The sequence below is a fragment of the Syngnathus typhle genome, linkage group LG9, assembly GCF_033458585.1.
Source record: "Syngnathus typhle isolate RoL2023-S1 ecotype Sweden linkage group LG9, RoL_Styp_1.0, whole genome shotgun sequence".
Taxonomy (NCBI): Eukaryota; Metazoa; Chordata; class Actinopteri; order Syngnathiformes; family Syngnathidae; genus Syngnathus; species Syngnathus typhle.
The window spans coordinates 9,769,093-9,788,701 of record NC_083746.1 but is presented as its reverse complement, the minus strand read 5'-3'; the positions used below and the strand labels follow the sequence as shown (position 1 = coordinate 9,788,701).

General features: G+C 42.5%; 2 protein-coding genes across 2 annotated transcripts; both read left to right on the top strand.

Moving 5' to 3' along the window:
• The first annotated feature begins 641 nt into the window (after positions 1–641).
• hoxd3a (homeobox D3a) lies at positions 642–17,460 on the top strand. The gene is made up of 4 exons (XM_061287109.1): positions 642–834; positions 13,145–13,204; positions 14,447–15,069; positions 15,927–17,460. The coding sequence occupies exons 3-4, from the start codon at positions 14,571–14,573 to the stop codon at positions 16,667–16,669; spliced, it is 1,242 nt and encodes a 413-aa protein (XP_061143093.1). The 5' UTR covers positions 642–834; positions 13,145–13,204; positions 14,447–14,570; the 3' UTR covers positions 16,670–17,460.
• hoxd4a (homeobox D4a) lies at positions 4,138–9,073 on the top strand. The gene is made up of 2 exons (XM_061287110.1): positions 4,138–7,244; positions 7,500–9,073. The coding sequence occupies exons 1-2, from the start codon at positions 6,845–6,847 to the stop codon at positions 7,796–7,798; spliced, it is 699 nt and encodes a 232-aa protein (XP_061143094.1). The 5' UTR covers positions 4,138–6,844; the 3' UTR covers positions 7,799–9,073.
• Positions 17,461–19,609: the final 2,149 nt, after the last annotated feature.

The window sequence follows — 19,609 nt, the reverse complement described above, 5'->3', positions numbered from 1 at the left end:
TACACAAATATTTCCATTTTATTTTACTATCATTTTAAATCCTGATGTGGCAATCTGCTTGGTTATTCAGACAAAGCACGAGGGTGAAAAATACAATTTCAAGTTTTGTTTTGCTGCATAATCTTTTGCGTCATTAATAAAATTCATTATTATTTAGCTTGAATAGCACAATTGCCAGAGCCCTCTTGAACTTAATGGCGCAACATAAACAAAATGTATATGCTCACTAAAGACTTTGGGGGTTTGATGTACGGTAGAATCGAGGCGATTGGACCTTTTGTCGACTTTTGCGCCTAAAAGTAAATTAACTAATAATCAAATAATAAATACATAAGTAAACAAAGTTTAGAATGTACCAATACTAGTTGGCTATAGCTGGTTAGGTCATTCTTAAGGGCGAAAAGGAGCTTGCTGGGGCCCCTCGCCTTTAAGCGCCCCCCAAAAACCAGAACGAGTTACTGCAGTGGAAATTCCTTTTTTTGTGAGCGGACAATTTACAACTTGGCACTAGACGCCTTTTGTGAGCGTCTATGGCCTGTCATTGGATGCCTCTGGTCATGTGTGCGAGGTAGCAAACGTCTTCATAGCTCTTATGCTCATTTCCCATGCAGGCAGGCAGGCGGACCCCCGCCCACCCTTCCCCTCCCCCCTGCCATCGCAAATCCCCCTCCTCTCTCCATCACCTCATTCTGCGTCTAAATGCGCTCCAAAGCGATCCGATGTCAAAATTGCCAGTCGTCTCCTCGCTTCATCGAAGTCAACTTCAAATCCGACAGCATCCAGCGCCAAAAAGACAACGTCGACGATTAAACATGGATTATCCGACATCGATTTGTAAGTTGTTGTGTACGTGTGTCTGCGATGTGAAAATGACAGCTTCCTGTTGCCTCTGCCAAACAGAACAGTGCATGGCAATTCGTTTGACTCTGTGCAGAGGAGCTAATAATAATCCTATTGTTGGTATAATGAGAAAATGTCATTTTCTAAGAAACAAGGAGATTTTTTGATTGTGCATGAAATACAGTTTAGCAATCGATTGCTTCTGTCTGAGAGGGCTCCTTTCCATGTAAGGGATTTATTCTGTCGCTAGAAATAAACAACAAGCATTTCAAATGATTTTGTGTGATTAGAGTGTAAAAAAAAATGGGAAAGGTCATATTGACATCAAAATGGTGCCACTAGGTTCATAATGCAAGCCGGGGTTGTTTTTGTGTGTATGTGTGTGGATGTTTTGCCCGCTGCTTTTCAGCTGTTGGAGATGGGGCCGAGTGAACAAAGACAGTATTTCAGTGAGGCCTGACAGGCAGCTGCGAAAGTATTTACAACCTCACTGCAATGCGGCAAAATGGAGGCTGCGTACAGCACCGACAGCAGCAGTAGACTAGCCTGAATACACGCACGTCATTTTTTCTGGACTCCAATAAGCATTTTGATTCTAGATTTTTACTACACTTGGATTAAGTTCAAAAGCTGTACAAAGGACTTGCAAATACCCACACAGATTGCATTTAGCCTATATTGAATGAAGCCAATATTTGTGATGTATTAAGTCATATTTTTAATATATTCTATCACAGCTTTTCGTTTAATGTTCAATTGGACATATTTTAGCCACAAAGGCCTGGAAAGGCTTCAGACGAACACTGCAGGAAACAGACGACTCAAGTTAGCCACTCAAACAGCAGCAAAGAAAATCTAACGAAATTATGATGAAATTCATGTAAATATCGACGAGATGTCTCCTTTAAAATGTTTCTCGCATCAATACAATGTTCATTTAGATGTGCAGAGGGCGTGAGAGGTGAAAAGGGAGGGGTGCAATACCCCAGTATCCAGCAGGAGGCAATGTTGCCCAACAGTCAGCCTCTGATTGCCAATGAAGTTGCGCTCTGATTGGCTGAGGCACAGTCACATGACTACTTTTGCTTGGCTTTTCTCAAAGGAGTTTTGGGGCACTGTAATCTCGGACAATTGTGGCCGAATTTAGCTTTAGAATTGCTTAGTGATAAAAAGACGGAGATGTGTTTATTCAACCATATTGAGGTTGAACTGAAAACAATTTACGTTTGGTGAGGTGCAGGAGACGTCATCATCATGACGTTCCACACGGGGAGGAGGAATGGCTGCACATTTGACTGACGTCACTATGAGGGGGGGACTAAACATGGCTTGAGTCACGTGATTCCCAAACGCGATGAGTGAGCATCAAGTGTGCTGATCCAATTTGATTTAATTGGTCTGTAAATGATGATCGAATTACAGCTATTCATGCCAGCGACGTATAGTGACAGACAGAACACTTAAATGTTCTTCCACTAGATGGCAGATGGTACAACGAACGTGCCCACCTGTTGTCACGCGTGTGTTCACCTGAACAGGCTCCAATTTCACATTAAGTACATTTGTGATTGAAACAAAACAAGATCATCATGACTTGAGTATTATATGTACTTTTTGAGTACGTTTACTTATGGTGACATTTAGCTCAAGTGAAAGCGCAACACTGAAATCAGTTTGGAGCAATATACTACTAGTACTACTAGTACTACTAGTGCTAATAACAATGGTAATGGTAAGTGCCAAGGCTATACTATTACCACCATACTCCTCCTCCTAGTATTGCTACCACTAATAATAATAATAGTCAATAGCACTGATACGACTACTATTACTTTTCCTACTACTATAGTAGTACTACTAACTAATAAAATAGTCATGAATGGTGAAGATGGTGATGATGACAATGATAAAATAAGAATGAATGCAAATTCGAATAGAAAAAAAATGAAGGACATTGTTAATATTAAACTTAGGCCAGCTTATATGAGGTGTCCATTTCTTGATGCATATTTGTATTATTGTACTACTACCACCACTCAGCCATCATTATTATTACTGTAACTTATTATTACTTAATTATGAAGACTATTATTAGAATTATGAGAGTTAATAAATATACATTAAAATCAGAATAAGTACAAAACAATACAATAAAATAATATGTTCGAAAATAATTGGAAAAACATCTCATTACATTATTACTATTATTTTTAGGGGTAATTAAATGAAATAGCCATTTCATAATTCATATTTGGACCCTACAACCACTATACTACTACTATAATCAATAGTGATGATTATTATGATATTAATGTATTACTATTATTATTACTATTATCGTTATTATTATTATGATGATGATTGTTATTAATATAAATTAAGCAACAATGCATTTAAAAATACTTGAAGGGAAATTATCCTTGGGTGCTTAAACGAGAGGTGTCTATAGTCCACGCGTGTTCCAGTGGTGTCACGACAATTGTGACCTTCCTCCCTCCCTCCATCCCTCCATCCCTCCATCCCTCCATCCCTCCATCCCTCCCTCCATCCTTCCTTCCTTCCCTCCATCCCTCCCTCCCTCCCTCCATCCTTCCTTCCTTCCTTCCTTCCTTCCTTCCTTCCTTCCTTCCTTCCTTCCTTCCTTCCTTCCTTCCTTCCTTCCTTCCTTCCTTCCTTCCTTCCTTCCTTCCTTCCTTCCTTCCTTCCTTCCTTCCTTCCTTCCTTCCTTCCTTCCTTCCTTCCTTCCTTCCTTCCTTCCTTCCTTCCTTCCTTCCTTCCTTCCTTCCTTCCTTCCTTCCTTCCTTGCTCGCATGCTCCGCAGCCTCACAGCCATTACCGAGGAAGTGCAACTTTGGAGGGTTATTTATGGGCCCGCGCGGCCTCGTGAGTGGCTGCCAGGAAACACGTGACGCCATTAAAGTTTGCTTTATGGCCCGTGGCTTGACAAGACAAAATATAATTCGCATTGTGTATCGGCGAGCGGCTCCAGATGGGCCGGAGAGGAGCGTCCGTCCGGCCGGCCGGCCGGGTGGCCAGCCAGCCGGCCGCGTGGGGCTGCGCGTCCGCCGCGGAGTTGGAGGGAGCTGGCGGTGGTGCTGATGTGTGCGCGCGCGCGCGCTTGTGTGTGTGTGTTGGCTGGCACTGCGGTAAGACGGCGTTTTATCATTTGCTGCTTGGGCGTATGATGTCACGCACACATACCTAACGCTGTTTCCTGCGTGGAAAAGGAAAATGGGGGCGGCTGTAGTGGGGGGTAGGGAGGGCTTCGGGAGATGACGTTCTATACGTGATTCACATAGTGTTTTTTTTTTGTTTGTTTCTTTCAAATGTGATTTAAATCCAACGTGTATTTAGTCGTATTAGTGTAGCGTCTCTAATCAAGACTTGAGTTGCATTCCAGCTTTGTTTATCTGCTACTCTTTAGCCCATTGTTATTTTGGTGCGTGAATGTTCTGCGTTCTAACGAGAGTAATCACATTATTGTATAAAAATAAAATAATATTTGCCACATGTGGCCTACACCCCTAGGGCCCGATGTGCCTAACATTAGTTCTAAAAAAAAAAGAGAGATCTAATGCTTAAAAGCGTGTTTACTGCTCATTTTAAAAGCGTGCTATGGTGTCTAAATGTGGCATAAAAAATCCGCCTTCTATTTGGAGCTCTTGAAAGGGAGAAATCCGTGCAAGAGTGCTGAATGAAAAGAGGCCAAGAACACTGGCTTTGAGCGTTTAGTTGAAAAACGCTGACTGTATGATTCTTTTGTGCTGCATTTCGGCTTTGACCCGTCTCAAGTGCTGGCTGGCCTGGGCAAGGTGAAAGACAGGTCAGCCTGTCTCACTACTTAATAACACATGTGTGCTATTTCTGCTGCATTTCTTTTTTTTGTTCATATTTCAACGAATTTTGCCAAGTTAAAAACATAGGGTATTTTTTTTTATATTCACATGCACACTTCAAATGGATATTCTTTTTTTATCATTGGAGCAACGTGACGAGAAAATCGAAGAAAAATGATCAACGCTGTTTGATATGCACAATAATTAATCAGTAAGAGTGAAAGCTTGGATGCCGAGCTGTGTAAGTAGCTGCCACTGAGCTTATAGTTAATGGCTAAAAAGGGGATTGCTCAACTTGTGCCCCCTTTGAGTTGTCAGAAGGCCTGAAAAAAATTATTTTGGGGGGCCAATGGGTTAACTAACCCGTGTGGAGATAAACTATAGATTTAGATGACAAAGAATTTGTTTACACTGAAAAATAAAGGTGATTTTTGGCTGCCTATTGTTTAATAGTTATTTCGATTAAAAAGATAGGGCTAATAATTAAGAAGGATATTTATAACCATTAGTTGCTTCCATACTTAAAACCTTTATTTTTTTTTATTTCAAACCTGAAGGAAATGTGCCACTATTCCATAATTTCAATGCTAAATTTGAGGTGAAATGATTCATGCAAGTTGGATAAAAATTGAGTTAATCTTGAAGGATTTATTGGCATCATGTGGATAGTTTCTGTACTAAAAAAATAAGATATGACTTAAATTAACTCCAGAAAATTGACTGTAATGCTAATATGAAGTTAAAGAGATTTGATTGGTTTTTGCATTCTTAAGATGGCAAGAGACTTGTTTTCTCCACCAATTTAAAGATTCATAAAAGGAACCAAAGTAAAAAGTGAAAGAAACTGACAAACTTGCATAACATTTTCATGAAATTAGATATATTCGTAGAAAATACTCTAACTGGAGGGAGAATAGACCAACCATTTGTTTCCCTCACTTGACAATTCTAATTGTGAGGAATGCCAAAAAGAAGCCAAAATAACCGAGCCATTATCAAACATGCAGGCAAATGGTGGAAATTGCAGGAAAACACACACACACACACGGGAAGGAAGTCTTTGGGTGAGGGGGGGGGGGTCCAAATGAAGAAGTTGACATGACTCGTGTCTTGGATCGTTTCACGCATGTTGATTTGCTCTTTAGGAAGGCCTGCCGTCGTCTATATATACCCTGTAGAACCGAATTTGTGTGATGCAAGCCCAGTCACAGATTCGATTCTAGGGGAGTATATGGTCGATGAAAAGACTTCGATCTATTGACTTCCTTGCATCCTCTGACATTTTGAGCATCATGCCTACATGAACATTTTGGAATTGAAAGCAAAGTTCAAATTTCAAAGCAACAAACTGATAAGATTTGAAGTTGGACGATTAAATTGAATGTTGTAAGTTTTGTTTGTTTGTGCCTGTCTCGCCTTTTCACAACAAATCATTTACTGCACTGTTGTCATATATTGACCCCGCCCCAACTCAAAACAACTTGTTTTTGAGTGAACTAACTTAAAAGATGTCAATAAATGATATTTTCAAGTTTTCCCAGCATTATTTACTGCCTTAACACAAATAGTGTTTGGGACCGTTTTTGGACGCACACGCCTTCCCTGCTCTTGTTTGTGCACCTAATGAATGATTCCCAGAGGCGGCCAATTGTTTGCGAGACGTGGCAGCAGATGAAGGGATGAGATTGGTGTAACTTTTGGATGACCCCCCCCCCCCCCCCCTTGACAAAGACAGTCGCCATCAATTGTCCTCACTCCGCTTGGGGCTTCTTCTTTGTCGCTTTTCTACACCACAGCACAAGCACATGAGAGCTTGGAGGCGCAGGCTTTTACATTTTTTTGTATTTATCCTCCTTTTTGAGCATAATTCGAGATATAAAGTGTTTTTGTTCTATCCAGAGTGGACCTTCATTTTCGAGACGTGCACGCAAGCAGATGTTTGGAGGTTTATTTTTCCTGCAGGAGTCTAATTAGGGGCATATTTGGAAAGGATGAAATTGCTCTTTACTTGTCTGTTTACCCGTGCGAGCAGCAGCGTCACCTCCATTGGCCCACACAGTCACATGGTCCGCTAACTTTATTCAGTTGACACCAAAGTAGGAGGGCTTTATGGAGGCAGGAAAAAAGACAACTGGAGAAAAATTAGTATTTTCTACCTTCACAAATTAATGGCCATGAGTTCGTATATGGTCAACTCCAAGTATGTGGACCCCAAATTTCCTCCCTGCGAGGAATATTCGCAGAATAACTACATCCCTGAGCAGGGCTCGGACTACTTCAACCCCTCGCAGGACGCTGACTTTCAGCACCCGGCCATCTACCCACGCGCCAACTACACGGAGCAAGCGTTCGGATGCACCGCAGTGCAAGAGTCTCCGCTGCAGCCGCGGGGTCACGTCCAAGACAAAGCCGGACAACCGAGCCCGTACGGCGCGCAGACGGAGCCGGGCGACTCGGTTCATGTGGCCGGAGCCAGGACGTGTTCAGGCCCCAAGAGTCCAGACGGGATCCAAGCGAAGCAGCCCGCGGTAGTTTATCCCTGGATGAAGAAAGTGCACGTCACCACGGGTAAGCGCGCTTTGGAAATCACCCGGTGTGATGTTTATGGGAGCGTTTGAAAGGCCTTGCCAATTACACGAGTCGTAAATTTGATAGCTGGAGGGGGGGGGGGGGGGGGGGGGGCGAAACAGGCCGCGAAACAAGAGAGCCTAAAAACCCCAAGGGTGGTTGCAAGTGCGTTATTTTTGCGCGCAAAATAATACAAATATGATCCCACTTTTCACACTTCTTAAATAATATATATATTTTTTTAATTCCTTGCAGTCAATCCGGATTACACCGGTTCCGAGCCCAAACGCTCAAGGACGGCTTACACGCGCCAGCAAGTTCTGGAGCTGGAAAAAGAGTTCCACTTTAATCGCTACCTGACCAGAAGGCGCCGGATCGAGATCGCTCACACGCTTTGTCTGTCAGAGAGACAGATCAAAATTTGGTTCCAGAACCGAAGGATGAAGTGGAAGAAGGACCACAAACTGCCCAACACCAAAGGCAGGTCGGTGCCGACCCACGGCCACCTGCAAAGCCTCCACAAGGACAACAGTACTGAAATCACGTCCTTATAAATCACGACAAATTCACTTGCATCGAACTTTTTTTGTTGTTGTTGCATGGACTGAAGTCGTTTTTTGAGCTTTTTTAATTTAACAACAACAAAAATCAGCGTTGTCCTGAGCCTGAGACTTAAAAAACCCCAAAAGGAAATCAATCAGTATTTTGCCGGAGAGGTTATGGCGCCACGAATTCAAGCATTTTTTAAAAATATATTTTTTATTATTTGGGGGTTGGGGTGGGGGGCTCTGTGGATTTAAGAATGTCGTCTCTCGTGAGTTCACGCTGGCTTAAAGTCTTAAGTAGCTCTATTTCGCACAGGGAGCCCATTCGTTCAAATTACACACATGCAAGAAAAAAAAAAAAAAACGCCTCTCACAAACGCGCAATATACTTGAAGGAAAATCGCAAGCAGGAAAACAAATTTCGTTTTTATATATATCGTTCGTCTTCGTTGCTTGTTTGTTTTAACTTATTTTGTATTATAAACGTTTTGTTTTCTTTGAAAAGAACATTCCTTACAAATAGCCATTACTACGTTTCTTTGTTCATATTTTCCTATCCGCCAAGCCAATTTCTTTTTCAAAATCTTCCCGCATGACATCGAGTTTGTTTGAAATTTAGGAGAATGTTGAATTTTATTTATTTGCGGTTTTAAGTGGACGTTTTCGTATAGCGCACACACGATGAAATGAATGATATGTAATCTTTTACAAATTACACATTTGTGCATGGCTTTATGTCGTCTTAGTTTAATGTGAGAATGTATTTTGTCTTTAGTTACACAAAGAAGTGGGGGTGTCAAGCCAGATTTAAAAAAAAAAAAAAAGACTGTTTTTTTTTCCTTCTTGGTTTTGTTTTAAACCCGTCATTGTCTGAAGACAAGAGAAGGCCTAGAAGCTGTCCCAGCTCATGGAGGTCTTGCCGGGGAGGTATTCGAGGCGAAGGTCGGTTGGCAGGTTCATCCAGGGGACACGCTCAAGCCGCGAGGAATGACCCCGACACCCCCTGACCCGGCAGGACGAGCTGCATTTTCTCCCTTTTCGCCCTCACAAACAACTCCGCGAAGCATCCAAAGCAAATCGGTGCGTGATTTCTACAACGGAGTTCTTAACTACCCCTAAAAAAAATAAAAGACCTCCGATGTTCTCTTGTAGGCGTCATTGTTAATGCAATGTCTTTTACTGGTCTTATTTTTGTACATGCTTTCTACTTTGTATTTGTGCACCGGGATGTGAGATGTATATTGGAAACAAATAAAGATTTCTACTGGTTATGCATTTAAATGATGGCAGAGGGACACAAGTGTCTGATTTCAGTCAACCGCGATTCAATCATTCAAATGAGAAAACTGTATTAAAAAAAAAAAAAAAGAATGATCACAACGATGAGTAAAATGCGTTTAGGCACTGCTGAAAAAACAATATTTAGTGTTTTTCTTTTATTATTTTTCTTACATTTTGACGCCCGAGGTGCCACATGCAGGGGCGCTTTTGGAAAACATCGGCCAAATGTGCGCCTTTTGGCTCGTTTTCTTTTACGCATCAATTTACGCGTAACGTTCTCGGTTTCACGAAAAGCACAGAATGCACATATTGTATAAAAGAAATACTCGTACATTTAACACAATATGGACGTATTTTTTTCTTTTTTTACGCGGGTCAATATAGTCTTAACTTCTCTACTATTCCTAAATTATTGCCATTGTCCTCATTTCTCTATTGTCTCCTTTCTTTTTTTTCTAAATGCAAACGCAGTCTTGTAAGGCAGTCAGGACACACACAAAAATCACAATACAAAACTTCATGGCAGAAAATGTCAGGTGGCAGGGACACGTTCGTCAAAAGTGAAAAATCAGATTCGGTTTGAGGGGGCTGAAATTAGAATTTTACCCAGCGAATTGCATTCAAGTTGGAACAAGTTCAAAATATAAATTATTGATATTCATAACAAGTATAACAAAACAAGTTATTTGCTCCAAAACAATTTACTATTTTTTTACTAATATTTTAACGTCAGGGGAGGAATACAAGACAATTATTATTATTATTATTATTATTATTATTATTATTATTATTATTGAAATAAATTGAAATATTTTTTTAAACCGCCCAACTCAAAATTGTATCAAAGTTTGCTGCCTTGAAATTTCGGGAAAAAATCAACAACAAAAAAACGTGCGCGGAAACCACCATTTTCAGGTTTACGCATGCATGTGCACTAATGAAGGCATCCATTGCATGCCAGGTTGGGAGTTGAAGAAAAATCTATAATTAAAAATAAATGTATTAATATCAATTGATTGCTATGTGCTTTTATCCAAGGGGTGGTTTTTGAAACACGTTTTGATTTGATTTTAAGTGGGACACGAGTATTTGCTTCAGTGAAATCCTCAACATGATTTCAAATGGCACCACTAGGAAAAGACCTCACACCTTGTTGAAGCTCAAATCACACAAAAGGCCTCGAATAAGACATGTGGAATCTCCACTACCCCCCCCCCCCCCCACACACACACACACACACTCCCGTATGTCTCCAAATCAAATCAAATTGATGTCCTTGAACGCATCACACCATCGATACGATAGTCGGATGGATGCAAGGCGCCCCCCCCCCCCCCATTAGTATTCGCATATGATTGTATGGGAAAAGTGTGTGATTGGACTACACATGTTGGGGTGAGCTTCCGCGCTGACCTACATGTGCGAGCACCAATAAATGGCAGCCATAGGCGCCGTGCCACTTCCAATGACAGCCGCATACGCCAAGGCTGCTTCCCCGCTGCCGCTTCTCCCCATCCGGCCATATTTGAGTCTTCTCCCCTCTCCCTCCGCCTTCCTTCCTTCTTGACAACAACAGCACGTCGTCTTTTTTGGGGGGTAGCATTTGCTGAAAAATCCACACCGACAGCATCTCTCCGGAAGCTTGCTTCCCCCCCCCCCTTTTCTGGTCTCAGATCACGTGACCGGCCCGATAATTAATGCAGCTCCCCGTTGCCCCCCTCGAAGCTCGGCGTCGTCATTAATCGCGAGGACTCTATCTAGACTTGAAAAACTGAAAAGATCTTCCTAAGGAGAAAGTGGGGTGCATGGGGGGAACAATAATAGCTTCTAAGCAGCACAGCAGCGTCAGGAGCGACACATCCGAACCGATGGATGCTCGGGTAGGTCCGATTATTTACTGCATCTTGCCTGGCCACTTATTTCGAATTTGTGGATGTGCATGCTCACCGCGGATGCTGAAATTCATTTGCCCCGAATTCAAATTTAAAAATATGTATAAATGGAACTTTGACACTTGTGCATGCGTTGTAAATCACCCCCCAGTAATTCCTGAAAGGTTGCGAGGGAGGGAGGGGAGGGGAGGAGGGGAGGAGGTGTGTGGGGGACGCGAAAACTGTAAATCTTTCACTTTTATGACCCTGTGAACACATGCTGAATCTTTTTCTTCACAGCAAGCACAAAAGCCTTCCGAACCTTTCTCGTGACAAATGCTCGCTCATTGCTTGTGTTATTGAAAGACGCGCTTGGCTGTCAACGCTGAAGAACAATGGCCTTATACCTTGCCTAATGCCATACGTGTAAAATTAGTCGTGTGGCAAGAAATGTTTGCCAGATTTTTGTGAATGGAACCAATCTGAACGCAGCCCTTTTGTCCAAATGGATCGGTGAGGTGGAGGAAGAACAAATCACGTGGACAAATATGCTCGCATCTTGCAGGGCAGTGCCTTTATTTGTCATCATAAAGCTCCCCCCTCCTCCCCAAACCAAATATTCTACTGTTTAGCTCCCAAATCTACACGGGGGCCTTACACTCGAATTCTTGCTATTTCATTTGCTGATTGATTGCTATAGGAAGGTTTTCTTTCCCCTTCTCTCCTCTCCTTGCCGTGCAGAAATAAGGATATACCCTATGTTGGCTTTTTATTGGTAGCTGAGTCCTCGCTGCACTCTTTCGGGAATACTGTCTCCACCGGTGTATGGAAATGTCTGCAAAAGAGCAAGATCGGGTTTAGGACAGCATTGTGTGCACACAAAAGGCGAGCTGAAGGATTTATTCGACAAGGAGTCGCGGAAAGCGAGCTCGCGTTGGCTTTTTTTTTTTTTTTTTTTGCTACTGTAAATGATGAATTGACGCGCAGGTAAGCAGCTGCATGGCGCAAAGCAACCTTTAAGCAGGTTAATTTGATGCAAGCGTGATTTATTCCACGCGGAGGCGGAGGACGCTCGTTAAAGCGCTCGCGGATGCAGCGGATGCAGAGCCCCACTAAAAAAAAAGGAAGCTTCTGATTTTTTGGAAGAGGAAAAGCCAAATATGATGGAGACGGAACTTGGTGCACTTTTCAGCTCATTTCCACGCGAGCCAGCGCGAAGGGAAAAGTAGAAGGCACTTTTCTTCTTTTTGACTCCCGGATCGTAAATCACATTAATTTGTTGTCTTATCGTCACAATGGCGTTCGGTGTGATTTATGTGGTTTGAGCCGCGCGGCTTTGTTAAAAAAAAAAAAAAACTCAAATTGTGTGTGAGGATTCGCAGACAAAGGAAAAGCATTTCGATTTTTGCGCCGTTTTCACATTTTCTGTCGTCTTTTTATTTTAAAATGTCCATATTATAATTTGTTAATTCTTATTCCCGCATTAAGGACATCTTAAATGTCTTAATAATCATTTATTTTAACAGTAGCTTAATATTCCAAATTAAAAGGAAATATTTAATTTCACCAAATGTGTTGTAATCCACCAAAACACTCGGGACTAATTTCAATATTTTTTTCCTTTTCTTCTCACAACTCCATCGTGGAGATAATAAATGTCTACATGGAGTCGGCTCCATTGTGTGGAGCAAACTTACCGTAGCAGCGCGTAGGCGAGGAACACTGCGCCTTGAATAGGCGAGCATGTCTGCTACTCGTCGCCCAGTGGGCCCCGAGCACTCGAGCGGCTCTATATCGACCCGCTTCTACAAATAATTCCACATTCGAGCCGTCTTTTAGCCGTTCCTTCCCATAGCAAGGTCGAATTTCTTGACATCAGTGTGCGCTTGTGAAGCGACGTTGGAGTTTGCGGCATTTTGGGCTTCTACTTCAAGCTTTTAAAACCGTTCCTCGTTGTTCATTAAACGTCGACTTAAAAGCCGCATGACCCAAAAGGTCAGGTAAAAACTGCTTATGACTGCTAAATATCGTCTTTGTTTAAAGTGCACATGTAGGACTTTTTGGGGGGGTCTTAAAGGCATCACGTGACACACTGCTTTTTGAAAAAGAAAGAGTTTTTTTTTTTAATTCAATTGCGCGTCCAGTTTTCTAGATTATTCAATATGCGATATTGAGACAGTGAGAAAATATTTATATTTTGCAGGTGGAGTTGGGTACGATGCTGAATGTTTAAAGGACGTCACACACATTTGCGCAGATTTTGGTGAGTAACACACACACACAGCAAACAAAGCCTTTTGTTGTTGTTGTTTTTGCCCCAACATAAAGTGAACCTTCAGTGACCTAAACAGACACGAGGCATGGAAATGTCATTATATTCACCTCTTAAATCCGAAGAGCTGCAACGCACGAAATGTACAATAAAAATGTAAAAATTGAACGATGAGTAGTCCATTTAATAGATATAGATATTTGCGTAAATCTTCTCGCTGGCGAACAGAGGACTAATTGTGCAGCACTGCAAGCAACGGGCCCGCTTTTATCAGAGCAGCTCGGCACCATATGAAATTCTTTCGCTTGCCTTCCACCTACGCTTGGTTGTTTTGCACTTGTAATGGAGTGCAAAGTGTGTGTGCGAGCGTGTGTGGTGTGTTTTTGCTCTGCGTGTACTACGCGCACATTTACGCTCATAAATTTTGCCGCGGCGCTCTCACAGTGACAGGTGCAATTGTTATGCAGCACGACGAGCGGCACCACCAACGTACACTATACACAGTCTGCTTTTGATATTTACGAGGCGATTTCTAGGACGTCGATTATGACCTGAACGCCTGTGCAAAGTGTTGCTTAATCTTTACAATATTTGGACATACTTAAATATTAACACAGAGTTTATATTCGCAGGGAAATTTGTAGGCAAGGCAAAAAATATATACAGGAGAAAGGGAAGGCAGTACAAATATATTATTTTATGAGTTAGTGCAAAATATTACAACCAAGACGCTAGAATTGAAATAAAGCTCTCCACTGCTTCGACCGTTATGTATTCAATTGTATTAGATTATGCAAGGTGTGTAGAGACAAGACAAATGATCATGTGAAATTGTGCCAACCACGCCCACATGAACGACCTATTATACCCTCCCACGCACATACATTTCATTTATTAATATTAACAGATTATTTGGGTGATCCATGTGAGTGTGAGCGTCTCTCCATCTTCTCCATGACGCGCTTTGTCAGAGCTTGTGATTAGTGAAAAGGCTTTTGTGTGTTGCCGTGTCAAATGCTGATTCAGCGTCACACCAAAGCCCCACAGAGAGTCTTTTTGAGTCCAAGTTAAATTTTAACTGTTTTGTGTGTGTGTTTTTGTGTGTGTGTGTGTGTGTGTGTGTGGAAGAGGGGGGGGGGGGGGGGGGTAGGCAACTGGTGCTGCAATGTGCATTAGAGAGATTGGGAACTGTTTTTTAACCTTAAAATGCGTTTTATATTTTGGGATGTGTAGGTGACAGACTGGAGGCAAAGTGGGGGAGGCCAATCACGTGAAAAAATAAATAAATCACAAGCACCGCCACTGATGCCATTGGAGAGACGCTGCCTGCTTGATTGTCTTTGAGCGAGCCAACAAAATGCAGAAAGCAACATACTACGACAACTCGGGACTCTTCGGGGGTTACACGTACCCCAAGGCTGACTCGTACCACTACGCGCACCAGTCCTACCCCGCGGCAAACATCGACGCGGACTACCAGGCCTCCGTGTGTCCCATCCAGACCCCCTCCGGCAGGCCGCTGACCCTCAAGGAGAATGACTTAAATGGGGACTGCATGCAGCAAAGCAGCAGCAGTGCTGGCAGCAGCCAAAGCAACAATAGCACCAATAGCAACAGCAGCAGCCAAGCGTCCAATGCCGGGGAGCAGCAGCAGCAACAGCAACAGCAACAGCCACAGCAGGCCGGAGCCCCGCTGCCACCCTCGCCCGGATCCAACGGCAACGCGCCCCAGAAGAAGAAGCCTCCGGCGGGGAGCAACAACGCGTCACCCGCCCTGACCAAGCAGATTTTCCCGTGGATGAAGGAGACCCGGCAGAACGCCAAGCAGAAGACGAATAACAACTGCCCAGCTGCTGGTATGATGGAAATGCTTGTGCAGTTTGTGGCACTCTCGCCAAGTGATAATGCAGGCGAGAGGTGTCAAACGTAATGTAACGGGGGTGGAGGGGGTGGGGGCTGGTGGGCGAATAAGGCCCGTGGCATCATCATCTGGGTCTAATTCATGTTGTTTTTTTGCTATACAAATGTGTGCCAAACGTTAACTCCACTTTTAATAACATTGAGATACTAAAAACATTTAACCCCTTTTTCTAATTAAACGAACAATATTCCTTGCATGGAGTGATTGATTTGTTGTCTATCCACCTTTTTTTCCAGACAAATACTTTTGCCAGTACCCAATTGTTGACTTATAGATACTGATGCCAAGTACCGATACTACTAGTACTCTTTATCTTTTCAAAAAACAGTGAAGAATTATTTTGGATAAAGATGTATATTTCTCACTATAGCGTTTTTCCTCAAAAGAAACTAATGACAGTTTTCTTTTATTCTCATTTCTAATTTTTACAAGGCTGGTAGGTAACGAATTTGTTAATAGTTATATTGTTTTTATGTCCATCCCATTATAAAAGAAAACAGGGCAATATTTCAAATTGACGAAGAAAACCAAGCTTAGTTGATTCTGATTCAGTTACTGGTTTGGTCAGTTGCATATCAGGTAATAGGCAAAAGTATTTTCCAAAGAGCAGGTGCTTGCTCATTTGATTTGTGTTGATTAATTGTTGCACTCATTTAACCGCACCTATTCACCTATAGAACCTCTACAGCACCTTTATTAGCAATAGTGGACTTATTAATACAATGAATTGATTTATGGTCTCACAATCTCCCACTTGGACACACGGTAAAAAAATCATTTTGTTTTTCCCAGGCGAGGTGAGCGACGAAAAGAGTCCGACTGGGCCGGCATCCAAGCGGGTCCGAACTGCGTACACCAGCGCGCAGTTAGTGGAACTGGAGAAAGAGTTCCACTTTAACCGCTACCTCTGCCGCCCACGCAGAGTGGAGATGGCCAACCTGCTGAACCTGACCGAGCGCCAGATCAAGATCTGGTTCCAGAACAGGAGGATGAAGTACAAAAAGGACCAAAAGTCCAAAGGGATCCCGCACTCGCCCCTGGGGCACTCCCCGGACAGAAGCCCGCCGCTCACTGGCGCTAATCACATGGGCTACTCCGGCCAACTGGGTAACTCGCTGGGCTACGACGCACCGTCTCCTCCGCCCTTCGCCAAGCCCCAGCAGAACATGTACGGCTTAGCCGCTTACACGGCCCCGCTGGGCGGCTGCATGCCGCAGCAAAAGCGCTACCAGAACGCCGAGTACGAGCATCACGGCATGCAGAGCGGCGGCACCTTCGCCGGCGCTAACCTGCAGGGAAGCCCCGTGTACGTGGGAGGGAATTTTGTGGATTCCATGCCGGCGTCGGGTCCCGTGTTCAACCTGGGCCACCTTCCCCACCCGTCGTCCACCAGCGTGGACTACAGCTGCGCCGCCCAGATCCCGGGGAACCACCACCACGGACCCTGTGACCCCCACCCCACCTACACGGACCTCACCTCGCACCAAGCCACTCAGGGAAGGATTCAGGAAGCGCCCAAACTCACGCACTTGTAATAGAAGTGTGGATCTTTCTGAGTGTGTGCCAATATTACGTCGCGCTCTTTTTATTACCTCATTCTTCGAATAAGTCCGAGCGAGTCGTTGTGCATTATTATCATCACAGTATTGATATGACGATTATTGTGTATTTTTTTTTGTTAAATAATCTTCTCACGTTATTGGACACGTGGGGGGTGGATGTCTGACAGTTCTTGGTTTTCTTTTCTAAATATATACATATATAAAGTGCAATGCGCATTTTGGACTGAATATTTGACTTGAAGTAGATGATGAACGTAGAAACACATCAGTAGTGAGAAGGACTTTTAGTCCCGTTTTTTGTCTCTTTTGTCAGGATCTCATCCTCATCATCGAATTTATTTATTTTCATGATTATTGAATAATCGTTTTCGGGCTCTTATCTATTTATTATTTAATGATTGCACATTATTTATCGTTTATAAGCGAGTATTTATACGTGTTTTTCTTTTTGTAACATTGGACACATCAGTGCACTTGATGGCAAAACAGGGTTGTTGAAAAAAAAAATCTAATTGTATATCGGGGACAAATGGGGCATTTTATAGTGTATAAGCACCATTACGTGTCCATGGTTAATCTTGTGTGGAATCTTGAGCAAAATCGTAGACTATCGAAGTATCAAATATTGTACACACCAGCATGTCATTTTGGTTTTTCTACTCATTGTCTCCTGTCGTTACTCATCAAATTACCAGACCCCAACCATATTGAAATGTTCTATTTTATTGTGTTGGACATTTTGTAAATAAAGTGCTCAAACTTGACTGTTTTATTTCCACGAGGCGTCGTGTGTTGTTTTCATTGTGAATATGAATAGAATGTCCATGCCTTGTTGAGTTTGCCGACTACCAGGAGGCCAATTGAGCGCCACTGGACTTTGCAAACAAGGAGAAGCGGATCGATACATTAGACACCAGCATAGCCAACGTATAAAGTGCATTTCTGCGAAATAGAAAAGGCCCCGGAGATTATTGGCGTTTTATTATTTTTTTTACGACACCGAGCGTCTGATTATTACTAAGAAGAGAATGAGCTCCATCCTTTTATTGATCGGGTGGATTTAAAAAAAAAATCCAATGTATCGACGCGCAAGAAAGGGAAAGTGCATGCGTGTGCGTGTTTTAATGTGTATGCACGCGTGCACGAAGGGGAGAGAGAGAGGGAGGGAGGGAGCGAGCGAGCAGTTCATCCTTTATTGCTCCTGGAGAGCCATTTCAAAGCTCATTAATCAAAAACTCGTCGCTTTCGACTCCTCGCTGATTCCTCCTCCTCGCCAACAAAGCATCTGCATTCCAAATCCAAGAAACACACTTCAAACCGTGCGGGCTAATCTTGAATGGGGGGAGGCCATAAACACCCTGCGTGCAAGTTGTCCTCTCAAATGTTGCTTTGAATTCATCTACAAATCCGTTCCACCAAGACTAAACATTTGGTTACTGAAGCCAAAACTATAGTCATGCTGGGAAATTATCTAAAAGTAAAACAAAAAGTATTATGTATAGTCCATTAAAAAGATATAGTGCAGTGGTTTGCAAACTTTTTTTCACCAAGTGCGACCTCCAAAATATCTTAATGATTAACATAACACAGTAGTGTAGCAGGCACCAGTGTTGATTAGAAAGAAGATAGAATTATACCTAAATAATAATCCTGAAATATTAAATGCAAAGAAAAGTGATGGCCTACATTTGCAGTCAAATGTATATATATATATATTATTATTTTTTTTCTTTTTACAAACAAAAGGCTTAAAGTGAACTTTTAGAGTGTGTACTGTCAGTTATATATGAGTCAAAATTCAAAACCAGTATAAACGCGCCATCTAAACAAATCAAAATCTGTAAATATAAACCCATCTCGAGGAAAGTGAAGCGCGCCCCGGGCTGGTGCTGTGACCCTGATTGGAGCTCAAGCCGCGCATGCGCAGTGTCTGGAAACTGACACGGTCCTCAGTGCGGTGGCGGAGCCGACATGTCCACGAGCACCCACGAGTAACGTTTGTGTTGATATTCCACGGACTCCAATGATCTCAAGGAGAAATTAAAAGCGACAAAGATGAGATTTGAAGGCGAGAGGAACGCTCAATTGGTCTGCAGGAAGATCTCGCGATACTTCCAGCTACATCCATCTCCATCCCATCAAGAGGAATCATGTTTGTTTCGCTGAGTGGAATATGGACATACTGCAGAAGTACTTTTAAAACAAACAGTTGCTTGAAAAAAATCCTCCATTGACCTTTTCTAATAGACAAAGGCAGTCCTAACTTTTATTTTGCTGCTGGTGACAACGGGAGTTGCGGGTAAGGTTGCTCAAGAACTAATTTACGACTGAAACTGGGACTCGCGGAATGACGCCACCGCATCAACAAAAGCGACATTGTTTAGGTTTAAAGTGAAGCCCTCTGAAAGTCGTCTTTGCTTTTGGGACTGATGCTGTGCACGAGATTTGAAGCTGAAATCTGAAGCAGGATGGACAAAATGTTCTTGTTTACTCAAATCGTTCATTTTCTTTGAAACATTATCACCCTTACTGTCAAAATGCAATTTAAATGTGAATAATCTAAGATGACCTCAAATCAACTTTAATTCTGTGGCGAAAGTTGTATTATGTATTATGTCTCTGGTTGCAATAAAATACTTGAAATACTTGTGTTTTTCATCAGCACTAAAATTGGATACCACAGATGTGATGTACTGATTTGAAAAGCATACATTGATGATGTTGTCAGACTGGAAAGACTGCATACTATAAAAAGAAAACAAGCTTTGAGACACCTGACTACAGCAGCTAACTGTCCAATATTCTTTATTGTGATAACAATAAAAACTGTCATGAAACAAAAACTACTCTATTGGTTTGATCATTCCCATGTGGGCAATATGAAGAGGTTTAGGACAGTAAGACAAGCATAAT